General features: G+C 37.4%; 1 protein-coding gene across 2 annotated transcripts in view; it reads left to right on the top strand.

The window, feature by feature from the left end:
• CEPT1 (choline/ethanolamine phosphotransferase 1) overlaps positions 1-9,850 on the top strand; it is a 37,498-nt gene extending 27,648 nt beyond the window's left edge. For both annotated transcript variants that reach the window (XM_043460352.1, XM_043460351.1), the window contains exons 6-9: positions 6,966-7,097; positions 7,576-7,734; positions 8,232-8,357; positions 9,075-9,850. In XM_043460352.1, the coding sequence (XP_043316287.1) occupies positions 6,966-7,097; positions 7,576-7,734; positions 8,232-8,357; positions 9,075-9,194 (537 nt within the window). In that variant the 3' untranslated portion in view covers positions 9,195-9,850. The remainder of the gene's footprint in view (positions 1-6,965; positions 7,098-7,575; positions 7,735-8,231; positions 8,358-9,074) is intronic.
• Positions 9,851-12,419: the final 2,569 nt, after the last annotated feature.

Here is a 12,419-nt window from a genome sequence, read left to right as displayed (position 1 = left end):
GTAACTCTTCACATTGTGTATCCCACGTCATGCATGTTGTCTTTTGCTTGTGTTTTTCTAATGCAGTATAATCCATTTAAAAGGTGATATGTCAAATTATTTTGTTCTCTCCGGAAACAAAAAGTCACAGCAACATTAGGATACAAACTTCTCTTTAGGGCATAGTGAATTTTACTATTTGGAGTTATGTGGTTCAGTAGGTCCCTTTCAAGGGTATTTTTAAAGGCTTTCAGAATTATTATTTGTTATCCCATTGTATAAGTGAGGGAACAGCAGGTAGTATATCAGTTTAACCAATGAAAAGACTTAAGTCAGATCTTTTATTCTCTTGCTGAACTACATGAGTCTACTAGTTTCTCCATTATATGCTTAAAGCTGAATAATGAATTTTGGTAGTAAATTAATTCTGACCCCAGAACAGAATAAATGCTTATTGAAAACAATGCTATAGGATTGTTTCAACAAGCCGAGACCCTGATTTTCAACCTGACCTGAAATATAGTCATCCCCAGCAAATACAAGTTCTTTCCCACAAACTTCTGGAGAGAGAATATAATATATATAATACAGGGGGTCAAGAACACAGGCTGAGGAACCAGACTGCCTGAGTTTGGTACTGGCTTCACTGCCTACTGAGTGAGTGAACTTGATCTGTAATTCAACTCTCTGTGGCATAGTTTTTGCCTCTTGTGAAATGAGGACAATAATAGTACCTGTCTGATAAGGTTATTTTGTGGATTAAATGAGTATGTGTAAAGCACTCAGGAACAGCCTCCATCAAATGATAAGCCCTCAAGAGAAGTTGTGGCTGCTCTTACAATTGGAATTTTTCCTACTCCTAAACAAACACAGTTCTTAAAAGTCAGATTAATATTTAAGTATAAGGGAAATTTACTGAGCACAATTTTCCCATTACCTAACTCATTTAATGATGGTGAATTTGATACTCAAGGAAGTATAATTAACATTCTTCCTTAAGTATTTATTACCAGAAATTGCATAATGCCTTTTGGTGACAGGATAGCCTTGTGAAGAGGGAAATGAAGGAATAAAAATAATCGTTAGTCAACCAGGAAAATTCTGAAACCGTTCATGCATAGTATCATTCAAAATCACATCTTTTTTACACATTAGTCTCAAATGCCAGTACTGTCTCTACTGAAATCCAAGATCTATAGATATATAAACATGTCCTATATATATGTATCTCTCTGTAGACCTTAGATTTCACTGTAATATTATTACTTTTGCTCTCTTGTAGGCTAAATAGTTAAAAAGTTATAAGTAGCTATAAAACTATTAAATAGGTAATAGTTTTAAACAATTTGGCTATAGAAGAAGAAAAGAAAAAGTAGTCTTCTCCTGAAACTATTTTATAAAGCCTAAAGCTTGTCTCTCACTTAATTTTTTTTCATTTCTTGACTATATTATTTTTTTCATAGGCTTTGTGTTTTATACCAAAATCTCTCCCCCTCCAAAATTACTTTGCATCTCTTATACACATATAAATTACCTGTAGTGTTTCAACATATCAATAGCAAAAAATAGAATTTCTGGCTTAATAGTCTAGAAACAAGTCAACATCAGGTATGTATACCTAATTATCCATATCAGCATGGAAGTACAGAAAGCATTGTTGTCGGTGCATTTGTGTATTCACACAGGCTGTACACATATCCTTAATTTTTAGGTGATACCTGGCAGTAAATTTGCTTCAAGTAAACATGTTCCCTTTTTTAGGATTTACACACAGAATCTGTACATGTGCATAACAAATTATTTTTCTTTAAAAGGATCAAATATTTTGTCCTGTCTTTATTGACAAGATATATACAATCATTCTTTTTTATGTTTAAAGAAGTAACCTGAGGAACTCTCAGACCCAAGTCTGAATTGGAGGTCCCAGACCCAACAATTCAATTGCAGTATTAGCGAGGTTAGGTTGCAGTAAGGAAACAGATTCCCAGACCTGTGTCTTATTATTAGTATCATTGGTTCTACTGTTACCATCATTAAACTAAAAGGAAAGGACTTGCCCTCTCTGGTGATATACAGAGGCTTAGAGAAATATTTGTATTCTTTGAGCAGTTTTCAGTGCAGATTCCCATAATTGACTTCATCCACTGTTTCTTTTTTTCTTTATACATGACCCCATGAGCTCATGGCTGAATAAGGGGTTTTGAAATGCATTGTCTTAGTTCAGGAAAGACTATACTTCCAGTGCTCTGATTTATTTGTGTGCCAAAATGGAGAGGAGATATTTATTTAGAGCCCAGGAATGAATTTTTTGTCTCTTTTGAGCCTGAGGACATAAAATGGAAATTGCCTTCCAAATCCTCATTTAAAGACTTTTATTGATATTTAAGAAAGCAGCTTTATGGTGAAAACAAATAAAAACAGTGCAAATGTCTTCTTAAAGCTGATTTTAGAAGATCAGCTGTTTTACAAAGGTAAGTGATTTTCATCTACTGCTTATTGAGCACCCACTTTTTGCTTTTTTTTTTTTTTCCTTCAAAGAGATTTTGTTTGTTTGTTTTACCAGAGGTTGTAGTTAGTTTTTGTTTGTTTAGGTTGGTTAGGATTTTTGTGTCTGTGGTTTGTTTCTTTTCTCCAGTGTTTTAAGAAAAGAAATTATTCTCATGCACAAAAGTTACTATAGTTTATACATTGCAAGAAACAAGACATCATTTGTATGTATTGCTTCTCCAAAAGAATATATCCTTTTGGGATGTCTTGTATCTATCTTCTATCATATATATATCACTCTTGAAAAAAGGAATATTACTTTGGAAGGATCCACATAAAAGCCCCTGCTGGTTACTTTCACTGACATTCGATTCTTTAAGTAGCAGTTGATGTGTGTTAAATAAAAGTGTGTTAAACCAGGAGACACCTTCTAGAATCCAGTTAAGGCAAATGGTGGGTGTTATTACAGGTGAGGGGCTTTACAGGAAAAGAGCTTTCCAGGTGGCACAGTTGGTAAAGAATCCACCTACCAATGCAGGAAACACAAGAGATAGAGGTTTGATCCCTGGGTCAGGAAGATTCCCCCAGAGGAGGAAATGGCAACACACTTCAGTATTCTTGCCTGGAAAATTGCCATGGACAGAGGAGTCTGGCAGTCCACAGTCCATGGGGTCACAAAGAGTCGGACATGACTGAGTGTACGCACAAACATATTACAGGTGAAGTTTCAGAATTCATTAGGTAGAATTCATTAGGTATCTTACTCTTAAACTGAAAGACTTCAGGAGTGCCTTTATACGTAAGTAAATCAGACAATCAGTTCTGTCGCTCAGTTGTGTCTGACTCTTTGCAACCCCATGGACTGCAGCACGCCAGGCCTCCCTGTCCATCATCAACTCCCGGTGTTTACTCAAACTCATCTCCATTGAGTCAGTGATGCCATCCAACCATCTCGTCCTCTGTCGTCCCCTTCTCCTCCTGCCTTCAATCTTTCCCAGCATCAGGGTCTTTTCAAATGAGTCAGCTCTTTGCATCAGGTGGCCAAAGTATTGGAGTTTCAGCTTCAGCATCAGTCCTTCCAATGAACACTCAGGACCGATCTCCTTTAGGATGGACTGGTTGGATCTCTTTTTCAGTCCAAGGGACTCCCAAGAGTCTTCTGCAACACCACAGTTCAAAAGCATCAATTCTTTGGTGCTCAGCTTTCTTTATAGTCCAACTCTCACAGCCATACATGACTACTGGAAAAACCATAGCTTTGACTAGATGGACCTTTGTTGGCAAAGTAATTTCTCTGCTTTTTAAAATGCTGTCTAGTTTGGTCATAATTTACAAACAGACATATCCACATTCTTTGGAAGAAAGTATCTAATCTCAAAATTATACTTTCTGCTGAAATTTACAAAGCGTGTAAGAGTATTTTATTAGCAACTGAAATTTTGCTTTAATCCAAGCGATTCAACCAAAACCTATGTCTGTTTTAATTTGTAAACCTGAGAGTTTTAAGATTTTTTTCATCTCTGGAAAATGGATTACATTAGATTGGTACTATTTGGTTATATTATTTATGGCATGAGTCCAAAGAATTTTGGGCTTCCCAGGTGGCTCGGTGGTAAAGAATTTGCCTGCCACGCAGGAGTCAGGGGTTAGATCCCTGGGTCAGGAAGACTCTTTGGAGAAGAAAATGGCAACCCACTCCACTATTCTTGCCTGGAGAATCCCATGGACAGAGGAGCCTGGTGGGCCACAGTCCGTGGGGTCACAGAGTCAGACACAACTTAACAACAACCAGACTAAGCAACAACTTGAGGATTTCACCCTAGCTATAGAGCAGACACTGTGACCCAAGTGAGTTTGTATTCTTTCCAGCCGCAAAGACTGAGGACATTCTGAGTAGTGTCTGAGGACACACCTGAGATGAAGGTGTTTTTAATACAGCTTTCTGTCAGTGTCTATAAAGCAGATGCACTTTGATCACCTTGAATACATTCCAGGAAGATGAGGACAGGAGAAAGATTGAGAAAGACAGAATGTGTCCACCCTCCTTGATCTTGAGTGAGGTGAAAGTGACAACTCTTTTAGTACTTTTTATAGGTGGTTCAGTTGTGCTGATTTTTAAGGGATCACCTGGTAGTACTTGGGATTCCTTTGACTTCAGCTTTTCCTTCACATTGCCTCAGATTTTCTTGTAGCTAACTTCCTTTTTCCTTCTTAATGAGGGGGCAAGATGTGTCTGCATAGTATCTCAAAAAAGTTCTACATAGAGAGTAAGAGAAAGGGAGGACATCTTAATCTGTTTGACAAGTTTATATTGAGCACCTACAATATCCAGGGTTCTAGAGAATATAAAAATCAATTTAAGCATAAACCTACATTCAGGAGTGAATGTTTTGGTGTATATAGCTATCATATATGACAGAAGTGAAGAGGGCTTTAAGAATGTTTATGATTCTTTGCCCCAAGTCTGTAGTTTGGTTTGTAGTCCAAGGTTTGCCTGGCTTTTACTGCTTTGCCTGGCTTTTCTAATGTTGCTGTTTGTTCTTTCAAAGAGCAGAAATTTCCACGATCCTAAACCATTTTCACCAAACTTTAAATACAGTTGTGATGTTACTCAGTTCCGTTGTGGCACAAATTACTGTCACACTCATTTAGTTGTGGCACTAGGTCACTGGCACTCATTTAGCACCCTGGCCCTAATAAAGGCATGCCCCTGTAATGGACTCATGCTTTGCTTCCTTTGAAATCTGAAAGAGTAGTGTTTCCTCCTTTGCCAGGCAGGTCCTTTGTCTCTGGAGGGAAAGGGGAACTAGCCAGAGTATTGAATTTCAGTGAGGTGCATCGGATTTAGATTGTACCTTTAGTTTTCTGAATGAGAGGGAAAAAAAAAAAATCTCTTGGAGTTCAGAGCGCCCTGTGGTGTTGATTTTCTCCTTTATTGCAAAGAAACTTTGAATTTGGACTGTAAGGGTTTGGAGATCAATTAGAGAAAGAAGGGGACAATTTTAGATGCTCCATAAAGTTCTGGGCTTAATTTTTTAAGTTGACCTATTTCATTTTAGAAAATTAAACACTGCCACAGTACAACTTGAAATTTGAATAGTTGATTTTCCCGTTTTTTAGACTGCAGTTTTGCAAGAGGTCATAGAGTTGTGTAAATAAACTGAGTTCTTGAGCGTTTTAAAGAAACAGAGTATCTAAATGTTTAATTTTGTATCTATCAATCTTCATGGGGTTTTATACACAAAAAGAATGGGCAATGTCACATTTCTTTATTTGATTTTTAAAATATAGGCAGATGGCAGCCCTGAAAAGTATAAACAGCCCTGATTAAAATGTCTTCATTGTAAGAACTCAATGCCTATTAAACCATTGTTTTGGAATGGTTGCTGTTGGAAAACCATTGCTTTTGGGATCTTACTTCTAGAGCCATTTTGTTTCTCTTAATAGAATGTATCATTTTACTGTTGCTTTCTTTTCCTTCCATACTGGACAAAATTAGAGACCTCAGAAAAGCTAAAAAGAGAAATGTAAAAAGGAAATCTTAAATGATTTTTAAGATTTAGTACAAGCGTGTTTTGTTTTAAATGAGGGTATTGTATTTGCAAGGTTAGATACATGATCTCAATCTCCTCAGCAGCACCCCCCCCCACCTTACTTTAGGTAAATTGATTCATATTTTCAGTATACTACAAAAATGTATTACTTACTTCTTCTGGAAAGTAAACTTGTACATTAAAATTTTGGATACACAGTTATAGAGCTGTACCTGCTTGGGTGTGTGTCATATATTTTTCCTCCTGTCCCTGAGTTTTCTGTCTTGCAATGAGAACCTCTTGACATCAATATGGGAGCTGTTTTTACTTTTATGTGAAGCTATAATTTGAGATTATCAGAAGCTTCTTGAATATGAATGCTTTCTTAGTTGCTGTCTGCTTTTGCTAGCAGTTTATATCCCAACAGTTTGGAATTGGGACCTCTTTTCAGTAGAACCTTCTTTCCTCTTCCATTCTCAAGTTTGGAGATTTTTTTAAATCTTGTTGCACATACTTCTGGTCCTTTATGCTCTATGCTTTTCTCATAACAATTAATAACTAGTTACAGATTTACCAATAGAGTTCAAAAAATGCACAAAGAAAAAGGCAGAGCTCACTTCTTTTATAAAAAGGCTAGAAGATAACCTGATTCAGTGTTGCCAGACTTCTGGGATGTGTTAGGTGAACTTAGCTATGACACAGACTAATAAAGTTGAATCCGTTTTTTTTCTTAAGTTGTATTAGGAGTAAGATTAATTTTTATGTAGTCTCTCATTTGTTGAGACTTGTTATGTTGTTTATAATGGAAAGGCTAGGGAAACTTCTGTCAGTTTGAGTATTTACAGACTATAGAAGGAATGGAGAATATATCAGAATATGAATCAAATATGTGTTTTGTTATTTTAATCTGTATATGTGTATATATATATATATATATTAATTGCTCTCTCTCTCTACCTATTGAAGATTCCAGTGCTGAATATTCAAATGAAAATTTTTCCTGCACTTTGTACTGTAGCAGGGACCATATTTTCCTGTACAAATTACTTCCGTGTAATCTTCACAGGTGGTGTTGGAAAAAATGGATCAACGATAGCAGTAAGTATTTCTTAAGATTTCTGGTTATTGTCTGCTCAAACTTGAGTTTTGTAATCTCTGTGCTTGGACTTAGTTTTGTAATTGCTTTGTTTTTTATTTGAATTGTTATTTGAATTAATTAAAAATCACTTGTTAATTGAGAATTTGCACTTAGCGTTATGCTCATATTTGCATATTTTTGTGCATGCACATATACTCACACACACACACTTTTAAAAACGTGTATCTTTTTTAAAGAGTGCAGTCTACTTTGTAAAATACGTCTGGCCTCTTTAAGTAAAATCAGTTTGTGCCTTACCAGTCCACACTGCTACTTTTCCCTAGCTGTTCTGGTGTTCAGTTATAAAAATTGCTGGCTGTCAAGACACCATGAGGTTCTTAGAAGTTTGAGTTGCTCTGTCTTACATCAAGCAGATCCATACAGTATCTGATCGGTATAGAAAACCACTAATTCCTCACTTCTCTTTACTCTAAACAGGGAACAAGTGTCCTTTCTCCTTTCCTCCATATTGGATCAGTAATTACATTAGCTGCAATGATCTACAAGAAATCAGCAGTTCAGCTTTTCGAAAAGCATCCCTGTCTTTATATATTGACATTTGGTTTTGTATCTGCCAAAATCACCAATAAGCTTGTGGTAAGCACCAGTTTTGTTTTTAACTTTCTTCTTATTTTGGTTTTATGGCCAGAGTTTTTATTTCATAGTTTCTTAAGCAATTCTAGAGTTTGCTCTCCTCCAGTCAAAATCTCTTGACATCAACATAGGAGCTGTTTTTACTCATACATGAAGCTACAATTTGAGATTAACAGAAGCTCATAAAACCTCTGCAACTCTTCTGTCCACAGTTTAATTTGATTATTTAGTTTGTCTCTATTCTTCATTCTCATTCTGTACACTTAATGGCTCCTTGTGAAGAGCTCTTCTGGGGGTGATTTTGTTGTCATGGTACATACTTTCAGTGTTATAGCTCTCAAACCCACTCTTGTTGTCATCTTAGTTTTGAACATTCAGCAGATACTGCTAACGGGTTCTTGAAAGAATGATATGTGATCACAATGCTGACTTACTGTGTAGCTCACAATTGCTGTAAAGTGAACCGGCTGCCTACATCACTGACTGTCCTTTATTCATAGGTGGCACACATGACCAAAAGTGAGATGCATCTGCATGACACAGCCTTCATCGGGCCAGCACTGTTGTTTCTGGACCAGTATTTTAACAGCTTTATTGATGAGTATATTGTACTTTGGATAGCCCTGGTAAGTTTGGTACTGTGTTCTATTTCATGATTTGGAGGCTGCTTGTTTTCTTGTTTCAGTGGGCCAGTCCTGAGAGAGAGATCATATAATGATTTAGGGACTTCCCCAGCCATCCAGTGGTTAAAACTCCACCTTCCAAAATGAGGAGCTTGGGTTCTGTCCCTGATCAGGGAACTAAGATCCCACAGGCGATGGGGTGTGGCCAAAATTTTTTTAAAAAATTATAATGGTTTAGAATACCAGAAAACATTTGTGGGACTTCATGAGAGTTCCTTGTGACTTCGTCTTTAGTCATTCTTTTGTATTCTTATTAGTCCTGCCTACATCCTGGCTCATAAATTCCATATTTCTGACTATAAGGCAGTAGTAGCTGGCAGACTATACTATGTGGGCCAGTGGCCATGTTTTGTAAATAAAGTTTTCTTGAAACATAGTTACTAAAACCTGTCATTTATATATTTTCTGTGGTTGCTTTTATGCTTCAGAGGCAGAGTTGAACAGTGTGACAAAGTATGGTCCACAAAGCATAAAATATTCACTAAGTTTGTTGCTCCTTGGTGTAAAGGAGATCTGTGGGGAAATTGAGTTATTAAATTGCATGGAATTGAAGATGAATTTCAGGAGAAGAGAAGAAAGTCAGAAGCCTCTCCGGCTTTAGGGATGGCCTGAGCAGGTGCTGAGAATCTAATAATCTCTCTTTTTTTTTGTATTTTCCAGGTTTTCTCTTTCTTTGATTTGATTCGCTACTGTGTCAGTGTTTGCAATCAGATTGCATCTCACCTGCATATACATGTCTTCAGAATCAAGGTCTCTACAGCTCATTCTAATCATCATTAATGATGTAACTGATGTTACATAGGAAGCTCGTGTTTTCTGCAGGAAAGAATCCAAACATATTAAGGAGAATGGGGCGGTTAAGAACAAGAATAATTTATAATAATCAATGTTGTATAACTTTTATTCTTTGTTATTGATAACACTCCTTAACTATCCCTGTGTGAGAATGGGAATTTCAAGTTCCATCCTGTAAATGTACGTGTTGTCATGCAGGGTTGGCCCAAGAAAGCATGCAAGAAAAAAATACCATGTGTTTGTAGTTATCCTGGATTCAGAGTAAAATCATCATGGGGAGCAGATCCCCAGTGGTGATTTCTAATGTAGAATATTTGCAGGCCAAAATTGGTTGCTTTATAATTTTAACAAATCATCATCTTCTTAGTGACATCCTTGTTTAGTATCTTCTCAAGCTTTCTTTACTAAGGAGCTCAGCTTGTGGCACAGATATATCCTACTAGCTTATGAGGTGGAACTTGATAAAGATTTTGAATTTGGATTGAAAAGTTTCCTATCTTTACATTGTTGAGGAAGTCATTTTTTTATTGCTCAAGATACGGTATCTCATGGGCTTGGGAAATCCTGTTAGCATGCATAATAATGTGATAACTTTGTCGATCCATTTTATTTTTTTAAATAAACATATGATCTGAAAGCCAGTCTTTTTTCTCAGTTTTATTCAGTGGAAACATAAACTAAGTTTTAATGTTGCTTTTTAAATTTTAAAGCAAAATTTATTTTTGTTCTTTAGTAAATAAGGAAATTAAGTCAGCTGCCTCGTCGTCAACATGTGTCCTGTGACCTTTCTATTTTGTATAAAACTGTTTAACTTAAAACATGGGAGTGCTATGTTCATTTTCCCTCTTGGTAGGTTTTTTGCTGTTGTTATAGTTATCACCCTTAAGATTATAAGTCTTTTTTTCCCTTTGTAAAAAGAGAACCATAATCTTAAAAGCCCACAGGAGTTTAGTAGGTCTTTGTTGTTGTTCCTCAGCTGCTAAGTCGTGTCTGACTCTGTGAGCCCCTGGACTGCAGCACACCAGGCTTCCCTGTCCTTCACTGTCTCCTGAAGTTTGCTCAAATTCACGTCCATTGAGTTCGTGATACCATCCAACCATCTCATGCTGTGTCATCCCCTTCTCCTCCTGCCTTCAGTCTTTCCCAGCATCAGGGTCTTTTCCAATGAGTCAGCTCTTCACATCATATGGCCAAGCTATTAGAGCTTCAGCATCAGTCCTTCCAATGAAAATTCAGGTTTCCTTTAGGATTGACTGGTTAGTAGCTCTCAGAATCTCAAGCCCTTCCCCCAGGTGTAAAATAAGAGAGGCTTGTGCCTCTCTTGGAAATTATTGAATATTTGCACTCTCCTTTTCTGGCTACAAGTTTGAAACAAAAAACAGGTGTCCTCAGTAACTATAAACCAGATCTGTTTCTGTTGTGTATAGTTCAATTGCTTGAATGAAGAGGCAGAAAAACAGCAAAGGTTTAAACTATTGACTAAAATGAGGTATCTTACTATTGATTATTATTTATACCCTGTTTCCATAATCATGGATACACAACAGCTGTGCTGCTTTGCCTGGCAACCAGAACTCTTTCTTGCACTTCTAATGATTCCATCAATTCCATGTAATCTTGATTAGCAGTGGTAGTGAAACTATTCATTTATTTGCTAGAATGTAGCTGGAAAAGGAAGTTTTCATTATCTTTGCTTGCTAGCAACTTCTCCAGCATCTGGGGTAGAGACGTTCATACAAGAAAATGCTAGGGCAGATCAAATGTCACAAGGTAGGACAAAGGGAAAAAGAAGGAAGGATAATTAACTTTGGCAGAGTTACATCGTCTTATGAGATAGACACAGCAGATGTTAATTGCCTACAGTGGAAACTGAGGTTTGGAGAAGCTAAATGGCATACCAGTGGCACAACAGTTGTTCCTTTTCCAAATGGAGACTAGAATCCATATCTTCTGAATCCTGGTCCAGCATTATCTTCTACACTATACTAGGTTTTAGTGAGCTAAAGCTACAGACTGAGGTGCTAGAATCTTTTTCAGCATAATGGAAATCTGGAAGACATCTAGGTATTTGGTGTGTGCTTCCTTCAGCTCTAGATAACCATCAACATGAGATCAAGTTATGTTTATAGTAAACCTCAGTTGGTCCTGATTCTTGTGAGCATATTATATACCTGGTTAGGTGTCAGAATCAGCTGAAGAAGTTTTAAAAATATGGGTTCCCATGTCCTGTCTTTCATGATGATTTGGAAGGTTAAAGATGAAGCCTCATATTTTCATAAACTCCCCAGGATTCCAGTCCTGAGGTACAACTAGGATTAGGAACGACCTAAAAAAGTGCACTGACCCTTGGAAGCTGTGAAGAGTAGCAGCCTAGTTTGGGGTGGTATGTGCACAGTAGGACATGTGCCACCTGCGGTAGGTGTCTGTGCCCCTGAAATGAAATTATATTGACTTTAACTTCAATTCAGTAACCCCAGTCTCCTATTCCATCCTGCAACAACATTTGTGTTCTCTGTACAGAATCCAGGGGCCTGTGAGGGCCACATGCACATACACACATTAAAAAGATGGAATTTTTGAAAAACAGGATGCTTCCTAAAAGTTTCCCATCCCTTACAGTATTTAAACAGAAGCTGTCAGTAGAGATTCAGAGGGAAGAGGGACCAGGTGACTACTAAACTTTGGACTTTTAAGATGATGATTCTCTTTTCTTCCGAAAGAAAAAATGTCAATGAGGAGATCCCTCTGCCCTTAGCCAAAGAGTTGAACTGGCTTCTCACAATAATGAAGTTGGAAGTAGGATGTCTAAAACAGAAAGTTCCAAACTAGAAGTGATGGGCGGACAGACCCATTGATGGAAACAATGTAGTGTTCTTCACTGGCTTCTTCAGCTGAGATTCCTACTGTCAAGTTACTCTCAACTTCAAATATTTCATGAAAGGCTAGCAGCCTTTCGTCCCAGGATTCTGGAAAGAACACCTAACTTGGACCAAGAACCGCCGCTGTATCCTCAGTACTGCCGCTGTGTTTACCAGTATCCCTCACCTTTCCTAGTAGAAGGCTTTCCTGATGCCCATCATTCTACTACTCCAGACACAGCACCAGAGTTCTGGGCACTGTTGCCAGATCCTCCACATCTAGTCCAGTTTATTCTCACATCTCTTGCCTTGTTTTGCTGGTTATCTCTCCATAGTGGAAGCCAGAGATACA

Source organism: Cervus canadensis, chromosome 2 (assembly GCF_019320065.1).
Source record: "Cervus canadensis isolate Bull #8, Minnesota chromosome 2, ASM1932006v1, whole genome shotgun sequence".
Taxonomy (NCBI): Eukaryota; Metazoa; Chordata; class Mammalia; order Artiodactyla; family Cervidae; genus Cervus; species Cervus canadensis.
This window is presented reverse-complemented; position numbering and strand designations above follow the sequence as displayed.